Below are 17,138 nucleotides of genomic sequence, written 5' to 3'. Positions count from 1 at the left end.
ACCCCATGCACACAGTGCTGTTGTGAGCACGTGCCCCTGACTTCCCATACACCCTATGCACAGCGAGTGCTCATTCTGTCCTTGTACGTGGTGTGCTGTCATGGTCACAGCTGCTCTGTACACAGGCATCCTAATGAGCACATCCATCTAGTGTCCCTGGTATTGGGAAGTCCACTGTAACCCTGGGTACACACAGGCCTTCACCACCGTGTGTGAGCACTGTGTCTGTCAGGAAGTACATGTCAGCCTTAGAGCTGCAGTGCTGATGAGCAAAGGCTTCTGTGTGTGGAAGACAGCTGAGGGGTAACTCTCCAGTCCCCCTCGGCTGGGCTGCTGGCTAGGGGCAATGAGTGCCATCCTCATGGAAACCAGGACAGCTAAGCACTGACTCTGTGGGTAGGGTGATCAGTGGCAGGTTGACTTCCATATTGTGAAGTGAGGGTCCCCAAGCTCTACAGCTAGTCCTGCCTGCCATCATTTGTTGAGAAGCACTGACTTGGGACCATTGACAGCTGAGTGGCCATGTCCATGACCAGAGGCCCGGGGAAGAGTTCTGACAACAGATGTTATCAACGGCTGCAGGAGGCATAGAGTAAGAAAGAACTGGTGATCTAAAGTCCTGAGAGAACAAACCTGAGCTTGGGAATTCTGGGGTGGAGGCACAGCTGCTCCCGGCAGGGACATCTGCTTCCCACCCCAAACATGGCCGGCTGTTCCACACTAGACTCAAGTTCCACACACCAGGTAAGCCAGGTAACAAGGGACCTTCACCGTGGCTCCTTCCTAGCTGTCTCCCTGTGCAGGAGCTCAGTCCTTGTCTCTGCACAGGGCCCTGTGTTGTTAAGCTGGAGCACCACAAGCTATGGGGAGATGCTGGAGATGAAGCCCCCATAGCCCTGCCTCACTCGAAGGCTAGGACTCTCACAGGCAAAGTGGAAAATCTGCATCTTCATGAGCTCAAATGTGACAGGAAGCCACAGAGACTGTCTCATGCTCTGCCCCATCCTTCTGAGGACTCAGCTTGCTGGCCAGTTTTCGAGGTGGGAAACAGAGTTCCCCATACCTACCACTTACTCTTGTAAAAGTAAATTCACCACCCTTAAAAGTGGCACCACTTAAATCTTTTTCCCTTTCCAGAGTTAGGGAATGAACCCAGTGTCTTGCGCATGCTAAGTGGGTACCTATATCACTGGGCACCAGACCAGACCACAGTTCAATGATAGAAGGAACAATTACTTTTTTGTGGGTTTACAGAAAGTAACTTATTTTTTCTACTTATCTTTGTTCTCTTCTTATTTCAGATGATTGTTTTGGTCTAAAGAACACATTAAACATTGTGCATCTTGAATTTTACCAATAGAACACTTAAAGCATGTGTCATTGAAGAACTAAAAATTAAGGTGCAGGCTGGTCAGTTCTATGATGCCCAGACCCTTTGATATCTCTTTTAGTAACTTCCCAGTCATAAGACAGACAGAGGAAAGTGGCTGGCCTGGCTAGGCAGCCTCCTTACCTGAGTTCTCTCCGTTGCCGTGGGCCACAGCTGCCTGCACAAGACCTTCTTGAGGACATCAGGGAGGAGGCCAACTGTGACAAGCAGTATGATGCCCAACCAGGCAGGCCCGCTGGACAGCATGTATATGAACACATAGTACATCCGCTGGTAACTGAGGAATGGCCTGCATGGACAGGGAGGACACTGGTGAGCCCTCCCCAAAGGTGCCACTCTTGGTGTTGCCAGGGTCTGATGGCGCAGCACCCGCATGCTTTGAGTCTGCCTTCTGTAGTCTTCTGAGTGAGGAAGGGAAGAAGCAACTATAGCCTGCTGTCCAAAGCGGCATGAGGATTGCGGAGCCCCAGTGTATGCTTGATTTTCACACAGCAGCAGAGTACATGGGTCTGGGTGGAACACTGGCCAGTAGGCCCAAATGCTTTGAACACACGCTATGTTGACATAGCTTCCTCGGCTCCATGCTCCCTGTTTCCATCTCAGACCTGGGAATTACCTTCTACTTCCTGGCACCATGAACAGCCCAGGGACAAAGGAAAGCCCTACCTCCAAGCATATACAACCTACATGTGGACAGGGTGATACTTGGAGTGAGTGTGGGGAGGGGGAAGTCAGAGACAGGGAGCCCAGAGCTTATATGCTGGCCACGTAACTCAACAGAGAGGGTATAGAGGTCATGTGACTCACAGGCCAAGGTCCCAGGCCCTCCTGAATCCTTCCATCCTGACCATCTTAGGGCCTGCTAGGACCTCAGTTTTGGATTTTTTTTTAGCGTTGGTGGCTGGAGGCTGCCCAAAGCTTTTCTCTGTCTCTGCAGGGCTCCGTGAGCCTTCACAAAGGTTCCCTGGTTGAGTGCCAGGGAGGGAGGAGGCAAGGATGGTCTTGTCTAAGGTTGCTCCTCCCCAGGGACTGTGATTCTGAGTGAGGAGAACTTTGCTTTGGGCCTTATAGCCTGGCCAGGACTAGGCAAGGTCAACCTACCCGAGCAAAGAGTTATGCACACAGGCCAAACTTCTATGTGGCTGCTGCCCCTCTCTCTGCTCTCTGTTCTGGGCTCTCAGCTCACAGGGCCTTTGGCCATAGTGTAACTACTTGGCTGAAGGGGACACTGTATTCTTTATGTGACTTTGGGGTGCTGAAGTCCTGTGAGCATGTCACTGCACTATCAGCCATACGATCCTGCCCCACACTATGTCAGAGGGCTGTGGATTGAAAGTGTCCCCAGAGAACACACATGGAAAGCAAACCACACCGGTTGTCCACTCAGTCACTATGAACTACTTGTCTGCTAGAGCCCCCAAAAATGCACTGTGACACCAGGGACACAGTTGTTCTGGGAGCAGCTCCAGAAAGGAGGCTGCAAGCTGTGCAGGGGTGTGGGGCAGTGAGGGCACGTGGGGTTTAAGGGTTCTTACCAGATAATCCCTCCCCAGAGCAGGGAGAAGACAATGTAGAAGAGCAGCGACCCCCAGATGACAAAGTGGTTTATCCAAGTCCAGTAGTGTGTATCCAGTGCGAGCTATAAGAGAAGGAGGTGTAAATACTGTTGTCGTCCAAGCGTGCAGAAAGGAGGACCAGAAACTATGAAAAGTGAGCAAAACTGAAACATAATGGCACAGTGCCACAAGAGCTCACAAGAGCAACACGTCTCATGAGGGAACCCATGTTTCCTCAGGAGGAGACAGCTGGGACATGTGTGTGCATGTGTACATGTGTGTACACGTGAGAACACGTGTGTGTGCGCGCACACACACAATCATGAAGTATCATTCATGCTGACATACTGCTGTCTAAGAAGGCAGTATGAGAAGTCTCCATACTTTTAAGGACCCAGTGGAACATGTTTGGGGACGTTCATATTGAGGTTCTTCACAAAGTCTAACTTGACTTTAATGAACTGAATTTTGGGGGCTGAAGAGGTGGCTTGGTGATTAAGAGCAGTGGCTGCTCTTCCAGAGGACTTGAGTTCAGTTCCTAGTACCCACACGCCAGTGCACAACTATCTGTAACTTTAGTCCCAGGGGATCCAAGGGCACTAGACACCCAAGTGGTATACGAACATACATGTAGACAAAACACCCACAGACATAAAATAAATAAATAAAAATAAAACAGATATTTTAATTTTTTTCTTAAATGCATTAATTTATGTAAACAGAGCTGATTTAATTCTGTTGGGGCTAGGGCTCTGTATCCTCAGAGGGTTTCATTCAATTCCTACCCTTTTGTAAATACTCAGCTCTTCATTTTCTTTTGAGTGAGTCTGCAGTTCCTGTGGTATGCAGCATTCACTTGCTGGGACCTGGACATGAACTGAAGAAGACAGCTCGGGAACCTAGCACGGGGGTGCCAGTGTCAGTGTGGATCTAAGATCCCAACCCAAGCGTTCAAGGCGAGCTGCAGGCAGGCTGGCCACGACTGGCACATGTGCGTCCAGAGAGCAGTGACTCACCTTCAGTGTGACCGTGACCACCATCACAGTGAACACCAGCGTCCCGAAGGTCCAGTTCCCAAACATCTGTGAAGACAAGAGCCTCAGTGAGTGCCTGCTGCCATGCACCTCTCCTCCCTTATCCTGGACATGGACGCTGGAGAGTACGACCCACGGCCTCTGCACCTCAGCCCAAGGATGTGGAGACTAGTTTCCTGAGCTACAGAAGGCAAGAGTTCAGATGGCCCTAGGCCAGCATGATGGCTAAGCCTGGGTCAAGGATGACTTGTGTTGGTGTCCTGCTGGCCCGACACCGGCCCTGCTGGATTCTAGGTTCCAGGCCCAGCAGGGAGAGACCGCAAGGCGGGAGTCAATATGCATGGTGCAGACGTGGACCCTGGCTAGGCTGCTTCCTATAGAAGAGACTATATGCCTACCATACTCCCCAGGTCTGCTCTTTTGCTCAAGAACTCACTCAGCGAACCTGCTTCTGGTGACATCTCAGAGATGCCCACAGCTGAGGGGCACAGCTGCTAGAACACTGCAGGAGACAGCCAGAGGAGACACCAGAACACAGAGGTGACAGCCATCAGGGAGGGCTTCTCTGTGGGAACCTCAGGACAAGGAGGAAGTGGGCAGGTGGCACAAACTAGACAGAGGCTACAATGGCTACTCCTCCCACAGCCAGGCCCTGGCCACAGGCACAGCTGCTCACAACTGACCAGTGAGGAAGAGGACAAGCAGATGTGGCTGCCCTCCTTCTAGTGGGAACTCGGGCAGGGTGGTGGGGGGTACAGACACACGTCACATGCTAAAAGAGCCAACACGTTTCTCAACTACAGACAGACACATGTGAGGTCAGCGGCTGCGAGCCCTCTCTTAGGAAAGCCGGTCTACACAAGCCTTTTACAAGAGAAGTTCCCTACACACTGCATGAGCCAGACACTGTTGGGCTCTGTAAACTGCGCCTCTCAGAGGACCGTGGCCAGAACGTTCTTAAAAGTTTATTTCACAAAGAATCAAAAGGCTAGGATGCCAGTACTTTTGCCTATGGTTAGTTTTAATCAAAGCATGTGCCTAGAACCATACTCTGAACCTGGGTTGCCTAGGATGCCAGTACTTTTGCCTATGGTTAGTTTTAATCAAAGCATGTGCCTAGAACCATACTCTGAACCTGGGTTGCTGTGAATCCATGGCCTGCAGGAGCCCATGGCCTGCAGGAGCCCTGGGGTCAGAGCAGGGTACATGAAGCACGGTAGGAGAGAAGCATCAGGGTTCTGTGGAAACATCGACTGCAGAGGGATGCCAAGTCCTGTTCTTCATCCTACTAAGGAAAGGCCTTCCTCCTCGGGCCTACACACAGCACCAACAGAAGCCTTGAGTCCTTCATGTGAGGGGCTTCTAGTCAGGGGCCAACCTGTCACTCCAGAGTGGCTCCTGCTGCCACCAGCGGGGAGAGCACAGAGACGCTGCATGGTATGCTAGATGGGCCCACAAAAGAAAGCCAGCACCAAGCCCAGAGTGCAGAGAGTGCAGGACTGACAGAGAAATCACAAGCACTCTCTCACATGCTTTACCTCTGGGGCAGCAGAGCTGCAGCAGCAATGAAGGTGTGTACCTAACAGGGTGTTAGGAGCAAACAGCTGGTTTGTTTAACAAGAAGCTATAGGTGTGAGTCAAATGGTGAGCTTCAGTGAGCAGAGGAGAGCCTCTGTGAAGGCTGTGTTTGGCAGAAGGGAGCCCCTGCCTCCACCCCAGCTCTTCTGGGCCACCAGTTGACACAGAGTGAGAGCACTCTTTAAAAATACAGATATCAGCATGATACGGGCACAGGTGCAAGCAGGGGACAAGCAAGGAGACAAGCAGACCCCAGCAGTGTTGCACCGCAGGCCACGGTAAACTCAGCAACTTGTTCCCTCCCACACCTGCTATAGGGAGGACAGTATCCCTCTCCCACTCCAGGTTTCCTTGGGTTTGGTGGGTGACGGCAGACCTGGGTGCCATGATGAGGCACCAGGCCCCGAGTCCCTACAGGACACATGATCACCACCATCATGTCAATAGGCAGGTAAAATGGAATCATCTCAAATGAGAAACTGGAGACTGGCTAGGAGATGTGAGGTCATGTCCTCCCCATTCCCATGGCTCCTCGACAGTGAGCGCCAGCTCCCTGGGATGGACAGATCACCAGAGCTGCTTCTGTATCATCTTCATTTCCTTCTTTGTGTCCAGTAGGAACCTCTGGCCACCTACCCAGAGTCACTCAGTATGTTCTAAATTCCCTAAGTCACCAGTCCCTTGGACAGACGTCACCTTTACACTTGCCCCAGCCATGCTTGGCTTACCCAGGACGTGACAGCGTACCTCCACTGATGTCTAATTGACTTACATCTCCATAAAACACCAACACTGGTGGTTTGGCTGGCTCACACCTTAACAATACACCTCCACTGATGGCTCATATTCAACAATACCCCTAAAGGAATGCTGAGTGATTACCGCCTTAGTGACGTGCCTTCACTGTTCAGCCGACGGACATACAACACAACAATACACCTCCATCTGTGGTCTGACTGACTTCACACAGCCTCGCCCTGTAGGAACATTCCTGAGCAGGCCCACTTATGTGCCTGATGGTGAGTATTCTCAGAAGGGATTTTCTGTTCACCAAAGCCAACCTCATTTTACGTGTGGTAATACTCCATGACAGACATAGCTTGGCTTCTTAAGGTCACAGTCCCACCTCTGCACTCCTCTGGTCCGGCTCCACATCCCTCTGTCAGCTCTGTGCTGTGATCACTTGCCATGGATGACTAAGCTGCCCACTAGGTGTTTCCTGACTATTGTAACATTCCAAACTAAATACCAGGCTAGGAGCACCCAAGGGGTCAGCTAGGGTATGGGGATTATTGCTTTGGTAGCATCAAAAAAAAAAAAAAAGGATTTATGAATTTTGATGTTGGTGCAAATTTTAAGAAATTATTCATAATTCCACTGTCCTCACACTACATGAGACCTATGAATGTTTCCATGGACTGCTGTAGAGCTTTTTAGAGAAATCTTTAACAGCAATCAACAGAACGAGCTTCTTAACAGAAAGATCCAGAAGATGTGTCCTGGATCCCTGGGGAGCAGACCTGGGAGGAGCACCAGGTGGCCACCCTGCACCTGAGTCCTGCAAATCTAATATTTCTCACACCTCATATCCCCAAACACCAGCTTGATCCAGGTTGAGTAGGGGTCCCCAGAGGCTTGGGCTGGGGTGGAGGTTGAGGGTGGTCTGCATGACTGAAAACCAGATCTCTTCCTTGGCCTGTCACCTCAACCCCTCCATTCCAACCTCACAGATAGGTGCCACTGTCTATCCTGAAATACATGTGGAGGGATGTCAAGGTGGCTCCTGTCTCTCGGCTCCACAGCCTGACCAGAGTATAGTCACCATCATAGCTGACTCTGAATATAAACCTTGTAAATTTGTGATACCTGTCCTGACAAGTACTGGTTTGGGGTGACCCTGGAAGCCACCTTTGGGAATTATTTTGTGTCAAGACATGTAACATACATGCTGTGCTTCTACTGACAAGCCGGCGTGTGGAGCAAAGGCCGTCACCAAGGTCCTTCTTGGTGGCAGAGCCTTGCAGGAGGCTCAGGTGAGTCTGTTTCTGCAACTCTTGCTTTCTAGACTCACTTCTAGTTTTAATGAACATTTTAACAGTGGCTAAGGGTGGACCTGTCGGTGATGGGGGGTCAGGGGGAGATACTGCAGGGCCATCAGGAAGCATCTTCCTAGTAACCCACACAAGGCCTAAAGGACTGTCTGAGGGATGGAAGACAAGGAGTGCAGGCAAAGGAACACAGGAATCCTGAGCTCCCATGACAGGCAGCAGAAATGTCACTACGCACAGTAGCAGGGCCTGGCAGGATACTCCCAAAAACCCCAGGAGTGTGATAAGAGGCAGGAGACACTGAAGAGAGTCTCTGGGATAGCCTGGGAAATGAGGTCACTGCTGCTGTCTTCCTGAAAGAGAGAGCCCCTCGGAGTTCATCCCTAGCTCTCCATGTCAGCCACACCCCCACCCCGGAATGTCTGCTGTACTCTAAAACTCTGAGATGCTGTGGGCTGGGGTGGAGGGCACCACGCTGGCACAGGTCAGGGTCTGAATTCTGGCTAGGCCTTACACCAGTTTCCCAGCCTGTGCAAGCTCCTTCCTCAACCCCCTACACCAGTGACCACCAGATCACTGAAGGGTCCTTGCAAGGCAAGGCGAGGTTTGACAGTGAACAGAAAGCTGAGTGCTGAGGCCTGTGTGTTTAAGACACATGTGGAGGATGAGACGCTTCTTGGAGGCTGCACCATGTTTATGGACAGGCATTGTCTGATGGAAATAAAAGAGGACTGGAATCTATGGGAAAGCTCGAGATATTGAAAACAGGGAAGTGAGCTTCAGCGGATCTTCAGAGTCTGGTTTAGTGAAGACTGATGTGTGTTACTCTACGAGAGGTCAGCACCTTTAGTTACGAGGCAACAGAAACAAATGCACAGGGAGACAGACTGCCAGGAGACAGGCCAGACTCTGGCACTCCAACCGCACAGTCTGAGGGACCAGCGTGGGGAAGACAGCACGGACAGGAGAGGAGCTGGCTCAACAAGAAATGAGAAGCATTTCTGTTTTCAAGCTCCAGGAAGGAACGTCTAGGAGGAGTTTTCTCTGACGTCAGTTGCAGTGTTTATTTGAACAGCCATCTCAGAACCAGTGACTTCAGCCAGGCTTAACACTAACTAAGCTTGGGACTTGTGAGATTATGAGGACAAGATCTAGGGTCTACTTGATACCTCTGGTTCTCCCCAGGTGGCACAGGTATACCACCAATGCCAGGTCCCCACCAGACCTCCTGACCTTAATTTACAGTGACATGCAGACCTATGCGGCCATTTCCCCTTCTAGAGAAGCCTTGACAGAGACCCAGGGAGAAGACACCTGGCGGAGTCAGGCGACTCTGGCACCAGCAGAGGACAGGAATGGCTAATAGCTTTTCTACCCACAAAGCACACAGAAGAGGTCACATTTGAAAATATTTTCAAGAAATATTTTATTTGTAATGCACTGCAAACCACAGAGAGGACAAAGCCACAGTGTCTTACCATGCTCGTGTTGGTGGTCATTATCTGAGGTGGGAAGGAAGCAAGTGGCAAAGAGAAAAAAAAGCAAGATACGAATATAACACACCCCAGAAAGTAGGCAAACAACAGGCTGTAGTCCTTCAGAGAACTATAGAGCTGCTCGCTGAGAAGGGGCCACGCCCACGCACTGTGGAGCAACACTCACACAACCTAACTCCCATATAAAAAGACATTGGCTGGATGAAACCATGGAGCCCCTGGGATGTCAGGAAAACCTCAGGACCGACCTTGACTCCCTACGGCTAGCAAATGACACGTCCCTTCGTCCCTTCCTTCCTCACAGTTGCTCCACTGATCACACCTAGCCGCAGCCGACCTGTTCCCACACAACTGCTCCACACAGTGACTGCACACGGCGGGGCTTAAGACTAAGCAATAAAGCAGGAGGTCGCTCGTGCGCGTGCAGTACTCACCTGTCCGTTGACGGTCACAGTTGTGTTCTCAAATATGAAATAAGCACCAAAGAAAAATACCAAAGCGTCAAAAACGCCCAGAAATGTCCAGTAAATGAACACCCGCCAGCGCAGCAGCGCATTCTTGGCGATGTCTCTGTTTGAGAAGAAGAGGGGAGAACTGTGACATCAGCCCAAGGTCCACCCGTTCAGCCCCTCTGTGGCGTCACTGCTGCCCACATACTCCTCAGAATTCCCATTGCTGTACCCAATGCTCTCCGTTGGCTTTTGACTATTCTGTCTCAGATTCAGTTATAATATTGTCAGAGAGAACCTGGTGCTCTCTGGCCTTCTGAATGTGATTACCACACAACAGCACACACCATCTGACATACTGATTAGCACACTGAGGACTTGGGTTTGCTACTATGCTACACTGAGTTTCTACAACTGTTAATTTTACAAGAGTAAGCATGTCAGCAGAAGTGTGTGCGTGTGTGTGTGTGTGTGCACGCGCGTGTGCATGAATACACAAGCACACCTATTTCCTCTAGCTTCAAGGCATTGTCAGAAAGACCCCGAAACCTGTGGAACTGGACAGGAGAAGGTGTCTGATGTTATGTGGCTTCTGAAAGTAAACAGAACTAAGTGCATATCTGTGTGCACACACACGACAAGACAAGAGACCTGGGCAAACTGAATGAGGTAGGTGAAGAACGACAACCTGGATGCTAGCTGGCAGCTATACTGTAGCACCCAACTCATTGTTACTGCAGGAACCTGGACAAAAGCACCAGAAGCTCCTTATTATGCCATAGGTGGAAAAAGACAACAAAAAAGCACTGTATCTGTCAGAAAATCAGGGCAGTTCTGAAACAGGAGAAAAGCTGTATTGCCCTAACGCTAAGAAAGGGAGCCGAGCAGATGCCGGTTACACTCTGAGCTGGAATGCAGAAGGGGTTCACATCTCTATCAGGCTGTGAGGTGCAGGTTCACATGTGTGCTCAAGCCTAGCGTAGACCCCGTCACCTACGGAGCACACTCCAGGACACTGCCAGTTTAACTACCGTCCTGTGGAAGCATGTGACCCCGACTTTAAATACCACCACCAGGAGCTGACGGGAGGGTTCTGCTCTGCTCCCTCTGTTCCCTGTGCTGTGCAGAAAAGCTGCAGGGGCTCACACATGTACAGGGACAGAGGCGCACACCTGTAGAGGGCCGGGTCTCTCTTGAGCACGTCGATGCCCACGTGCTGCTCCATGAGGCTGTAGAGGAGGATCGGGAGGGAAGTGAAGCTGATGTTGTAGAGGGTCAGGTACGCAGTGTCGTACAAAGTCTGCAAGACAAGCGGTCGGCACTGTCAGGTACAGTGTCGTACAAAGCCTGCAAGACAAGCGGTCAGCACGCCAAAGCGGCTTCCACACACTGCTGTCACGATGCAGCATATTACTGTGTATGTGCACAGGTGTGTGGGTGTGGGTGTGCGTGTGTAAGCCAGAGGTCAGCACCAGGTGACCTGGAGCTCACTGACTCAGCTAGAGTGGACAGCTAATGAACCCCAAGTTTTTAATTTGCAAAAAGCTTAAATATATAGAAAATGTACCTAAAATGCATAAGAGCTGCCATTTTACAGAGACAGACACTGAGACAGATTTTAAACTTCATGAAGGACATCTGTCAGGTAGAGCTAGGATCACAAACTTTGCAAGTCCTTCCACTTTCACATCTCCAAGCTTCAGCTGGCCTGGCCCTGGTGGCTCTGGATACAAGCTGCTGGCCACTGTCCATCTGAGCACACCGGGACAGAAGTGTGTCTGCTAAGGCAGCAAGCACCGAGGGGCTCTCCCAGGTCACACATGTTAGCATCCTGCATACCTCAATGCCTCAGACTTCAAGGATGACTACCATACCTAGGAAGGGTCAAGTGTAAGTACAACCCAGAGTGCCATTGGCTAGGTCATTGCAGGCTTGTGTCTAGGGACATACCCAGCCTCAGGACACCCAGACTGGGGGCTGGCAACTCCTCATCTCTGTAGCCTGCTCCTTCAGCTGTGTCTATTGACAGGCCCCCCAGGGGCAGCAGGATGGATGGCACCTGGGCCCCTACCAGCTCCCTGGGGTCTGTCTGCACATCCCTGAAGACTGTTTCCTCACCATGACCGCCCCATTAGGAAGCAAGACAAGACTGTGTTGAGCTTCCAGTTTACGGCGTCAGACTGACCTGCTGTGAAAATCCGCAGAAGAACTGGTACAAAAACTGAGGGAAAATGAAGCAGACATTCTGAAAAATAAGTCACGGCTGTTAGTTCAGGAGCACTGCAGAGATGCACGGGCTAGCCTAGAGATCACCATCCACTGTCCACACACTATGCTTCATATGGGGGATTATTCCAAGTGGGCCCAACATCCTACCCAGCAGCCGCATGGGTGATGGAAAAGCTTTTCCATACACATCTGAGGTGGCCCAGGTGCTCACTGGCAGCAGAAGGGAGCTGCACTGGTTTAAGAGCAAAGATGGCAGTGACAGAGCCAGCAGCAAGAACTTGCCTGCCTACATGGAGAGGGCTGAAGACACCACCCTCAGACATCGTATGTTGCACTCTGACAAGGTTCAACACGTGTCAGGGATTATAGAAAGAATTTTGGTTTCTTTGAAAACCACGGAAATATTATAAGACTATGTTTCTATTTTAATACAGGTGTGAGCGATGGGGATTTTCCACAGCTGTGACTATGAGCTGCCTCATGCTCTAGGAGGGGTTTGATCCCGCCAGCTGCAGACAGTCTCTGTGATTGTTGTGATTGTGTGATGTTTGGAATTCTGAGAACTTTTCAGAGGGTATATAAACGCTAGGACCCCAAGAGGCAGGATGAGTTGTTGGTTGTTTGCTATGGGTTGAAAAGAAGAAGGAAGAGTAAGAAGAGGAGGAAGAGGTGTAAAAGGAGGAGGAAGAGAAAGAGGAGGAAGAAGAAGAAGAGGAAAAAGAGGAGGGGAAATAATTAGATACCCTGATGGTGAAGATCAAACTCAAGGAACTCAACAATCCTAATCAGCAGGAAGTAGTCTAACGGTTACTCACCCCCTTTCCCCTCTATCTTTTTTCTCCCTATCTCATGTTAGGGGTTGAAAGGGTGAAAGAAAAGGGTGGAGAAAGGTGGAAGTAAGAACCCACAAAGTCGCAAAGTCTGGCTACCCAGTACCCTCTTGTTATAGAAACAACCCAATCTTTATGATCAGTTCTTTTTGTGGTAAATGCCCCTGGAAGCAGTAAGTTACCTGACAAAGGTCTCATGCCACTAAAACTGAGAGGAGAAAAGAAATACTTCCTACCTTATAAAAGAAGTATTGCACAAGCTCAGATATCCTGATATAATAAAAATGCCCGTGAACAAGAAGCATCTTCTTCAAGTGTTTAAACTTGGGTATTGCATAGTCGCTGTTCCTTGCAGCCTGGCGACCCTCCTTCCCAATGACACCTAGAATAAGAAGAGCAAACAGGCTGGTAAGCCAGAGCCAGCTAAGCCCAGCACACCACTGCCTGGTATGTCCCCTTGCAAAAGTACAAGTCAACAGTGGAGGCCCAAGGTCCCTGCGCACACACGACACAGCCTCTGTCTACGTGACGTGTACCCCGATGGCAGCAGCCGTGGCTCACCTATGCCCACGTGGGCCTCCAGGATCATGCTGACGTCATTCGCACCGTCACCAATTGCTAAGGTAATAGGATGCTCCTTTGAAAACTTGATTAACTTCACAATCTGGAAAAGAAAGAAACACGGAGTTTACCTTCTCTGTTTCGGTTTTGTAATTAACTGGGCAGAACCAACAAAGACATAGAGCTGGTACAGGAAACAGGGAAACTGCTTGCTTACAGCTCTCAGACTATTTCTTCCATAGATAGTCTCATAAAAACTAAGATATGATCACTGACAAGACTTCACAAACACACAAATTTTGAAGACAAAATCAGAGTTATGTTCAGGTATCAGAAAGGCCTGGGGCCAATGCTAGCATTGTAGTCTGCACAAAGGTGTTGAAATTCCATGCCACCTAGTATCAAACAATTTTAAAAAGTTGTTTTTAATGCTACTTTAATTTTCAAAGTTGTCATATGTGAAAATCAAATATGTCAACTTAATGCAACGAGTACTATTCACAATTTCTCTTTATTTCTTGATTTCCAAGTCAAATTCTTCGTAGACTTCCATACATGTATTGTGCCTAAGCCTAAGGTTTAAATCTTTACATCTCCTAACTGTTTAACAACCAGAGACAGTGAGACTTAGGAAAGGTTTCTCCCCACGCCTGACTGACACGCATGCCCACGGGTGGGCCGGTCTGTGACCTGGGCCTCTCCCCACGCCTGACACCCATGCCCACGGGTGGGCCAGTCTGTGACCTGGGCCTCTCCCCACACCTGACTGACACCCATGCCCAGGGTGGGCCATCGGATACCTGGGCCTTCTGTAAGGGCGCCATGCGGCAGCACAGCACGGCGCTGCAGTTCCTGCAGATCTCCAGGAAGAGCTCTCTGTAGTTGCCCGAGGAGCTCCCATCCTCTCTGGGCTTCATTATCAAGGACAGTGCAGCGCCATCGATGATCAACCCATAGTCATGCATGTCTGTGGAGAGCCTTTAGAGCACACAAGGGGAAAGCACTCAACCGCTGTGTCCGGAACACCACGTGACCCATAGTCATGCATGTCTGTGGAGAGCTTTTAGAGCACACACAGGGGGAAAGCACTCAACCGCTGTGTCCGGAACACCACGTGGGCGCAGGCACTGTGCCATTTCATGGGATGAGGACGCTTGCGGGTCTCTGCCCTTCACTAGTCTTTCCAGTACTCAGTCCTACTCTTGGACTACACTGTACATAACATTTGAATGACATTTCTTTGCTCAGGCAAAGCAGCCACAGCCTGCTGTGGTCTGCGTAAGTCTCAGTACTGAGACACCACAAGGAGGGTCTTGGGAGGGTCTTGGCTTGGCACCTGCTCTAAGCCTACAGCCTATATGTCGTAGAAGAAGAGAAGATATTGATGCAAGTTCTCCTCTAATCTCCAAATTACACTGTGGCACCTGCATGCTGACAACCAGAACAAATAAATACAAACGTAAGACAATGGGTCAGAGTCAGATGACTCGTCCACACTGGTATAGGTGCCCTGTAAAATGCATGAATAAACCCATAGATATTCTTGGAAGACTCAACTTCTGCAATACTGCTGTCTCAGAAAAACAGCCTCCATTATTACTAACTGCCTTCAGGATTTTCTGGCAGCATTCTGAGGCATGCATGGTGGACCCATGGGCACAACAGCAGATGGAAGCTGTCCCAATCGAAACAGCTTTTCACAGTCTCTGCCCAGCAGCTTGAAACTGGCTGCCCAGGCATACCCAGCTGTGGCGCATCTACTTGACCCCCAGGGATGCAGGTGTCACTGCCCTCAGAGACCCCGGTCCCATGAGGTGGGAGGAGCTTCGTACCCCGAGAAGGAGTCCCTGGTCAGGCTTCCACTGCAGCGCAGCACGGTCTTGCTCAGGTCAAAGAGGACGTCATGCAGGCTCTGCTCCTCTAGCTTTTTGGTGGTCAGCTCAAGCAGCTGTGTGCTCCTGCGGAATAGCTTGCAGGCATAGCAGGTGGCTGAGGCTGTCTCCATCTTGTCCCCAGTGAGCACCCAGACCTTGATACCTGCCTTCTGTAGTGCCTCGATTGTGTCAGCAGCTTTCTCCTGGAGCCTAAGAGCATGGAACCCAGGGGATGAGGATCCAAAGGGCACCAAAGTAAACAACCTCAAGAAACATGGCGCTATCAAAAGACTCAGCTCTACAGAACAGCATGTGCAAAGTGGCTGAGGGTCTATGGAAAGGACCAGAACTTCCTCCCAAAGGTCCAAGTGCACACAGGATGTGCTGCCCAGCTCTGTCAACCACGGAGGGCTATGTAAGGAGGCTGCTCTGTCAACCACGGAGGGCTATGTAAGGAGGCTGCTCTGTGTGGTGTACTTTTGCTGAGCTTCACATCCTACAATCCAGTATCATTCCACTGAGAAGAAGAATCATTACAACCAGAAATAAAATGGAAAAATAAAGTTGGGAAATAGGTGTCATCTTTTCTTTTGGTTCAATGTGTTCTAATGCTGCTACTTATCACATAGGAATCCAGGCTCTAAGTAAGATATCAGACACTGGTAATAATGGCACTGGCCCCACAGCTAAACAGTGGTTTAGCATGTGCCAGCACTGTGTGAAATCTGATGTGACCTTTCTCTTCTACAGAACCCTGCAAAGTCACACTAGTCCTTGGGTGAAAGTCTGTGGCCTGAGGTGTGGAGATCCCATTACTACAGCTGCACAGATGAAGGAAACCACCTCCAACCTTGTCATTTTCTGAATAGTAAGGGACCTGAGTCCCAGAGAGGAAAGTTTACCAATGTGCTGGCTCAGGTTTTAAACAAGTAGCTTGTGACCAAACATCACTTCAACAGAACACTGTTTCTGTAATCCCAGGGGGATGCATGGTCTATGTCATCTGGGCTACCCAGAGAACCCTTGTCAAGGAAAAAAGTTCATTTATTTTGCTGCCACTCACCCCTATGTGTTCCTGGGTGTCAACCCTCCAAGTTCCACAGACTAACTCAGCCATGCAAGCTGCCCACATGGCTCCATGCAAGGCCATCAGAGCCAGTCCCAGGAGCAGCTCCCCCACCTGTCCCCTGCCTGTCCCCTGCCTGTCCCTGCCTGCCCTCAGGCCACTGCACTGTGCCTTGCTCTTCACCTTGTAACTGAGAATTCCAGAAACTTTCTCAGTGACGTCACAGGCTTTTACAACAGCCCACTTCATTTCTGTAACTGTCTTTGACAAACAATGACAACCATGTTGAGGACACTGAGCTACACAAAGTCACAGACACAGAGGATCCAGCAGCAGCTGGGAAAATGGTTACTGACTCCTCTCTAGGGCATGAAAAGAAGCCAATCCTCCATGTATGATGTAATGTGAAGATGTTACTGTCACTACTTGGAGGGAAAGTGTCCTCCCAGGCATCCGATTTGTGGTCAGTAACATATCACCCACTAATAATCTACTGGCTGTTGCTCTCTGTGAAGGAAAACAGATGAGCCTTGTCCTCGGGAAGAACACACTGGCACAGGACATGTGCTACCTGCTCTTCACCCCACTCTCACAGCCCCCTCTCCCATTTGTGACTAAACACAGACACACGAGACGTCGTTACCGGTCCTCAACAGCTGTAGCACCAAGCAGAATGAGGTCCTTCTCTATCTGCTCGTAGGCTTCTGCTAGCCTCTTCTCCCGATCCTGAAGCGCCACTTTGGCATCCTGTAGCAGTCGGCAAGCATCTTCATATTGTTCTGGCTCCAGCTTCTTGTAGGCAACACACAGGGTTCGTAGCCCTTCCTGTTTAACACAAGTCAGTGTTTAGTGTGACTTGAATGTCACCTGCTGAATGCATTCTCAGGTCTTTGTCATACCCATCTCTGAAGAGAATGAATGAGCCATAACCCAGCCACTCTCTAGGGATTACTGAATTACATTAAATACAGTCATGTGTTCTGTAGAACTGTAACCTGTGATGCCTGGTCCATACGGACAGTCATGT

General features: G+C 50.1%; 1 protein-coding gene across 5 annotated transcripts in view; it reads right to left on the bottom strand.

The window, feature by feature from the left end:
* The window catches only part of Atp11a (ATPase phospholipid transporting 11A), a 106,155-nt gene that overhangs the window by 7,765 nt on the left and 81,252 nt on the right, over window positions 1-17,138 (bottom strand). For all 5 annotated transcript variants that reach the window (XM_028766290.1, XM_028766295.1, XM_028766291.1 and 2 more), the window contains exons 18-28: window positions 16,755-16,936; window positions 15,004-15,255; window positions 13,972-14,149; window positions 13,172-13,274; window positions 12,847-12,992; window positions 11,737-11,796; window positions 10,724-10,851; window positions 9,537-9,672; window positions 3,963-4,028; window positions 2,926-3,029; window positions 1,514-1,679 (exon numbers count right to left, since the gene is read on the bottom strand). In XM_028766290.1, the coding sequence (XP_028622123.1) occupies window positions 1,514-1,679; window positions 2,926-3,029; window positions 3,963-4,028; window positions 9,537-9,672; window positions 10,724-10,851; window positions 11,737-11,796; window positions 12,847-12,992; window positions 13,172-13,274; window positions 13,972-14,149; window positions 15,004-15,255; window positions 16,755-16,936 (1,521 nt within the window). The remainder of the gene's footprint in view (window positions 1-1,513; window positions 1,680-2,925; window positions 3,030-3,962; window positions 4,029-9,536; window positions 9,673-10,723; window positions 10,852-11,736; window positions 11,797-12,846; window positions 12,993-13,171; window positions 13,275-13,971; window positions 14,150-15,003; window positions 15,256-16,754; window positions 16,937-17,138) is intronic.

This window comes from Grammomys surdaster, unplaced genomic scaffold (assembly GCF_004785775.1).
Source record: "Grammomys surdaster isolate TR1022 unplaced genomic scaffold, NIH_TR_1.0 167, whole genome shotgun sequence".
Classification (NCBI taxonomy): domain Eukaryota; kingdom Metazoa; phylum Chordata; class Mammalia; order Rodentia; family Muridae; genus Grammomys; species Grammomys surdaster.
This window is presented reverse-complemented; position numbering and strand designations above follow the sequence as displayed.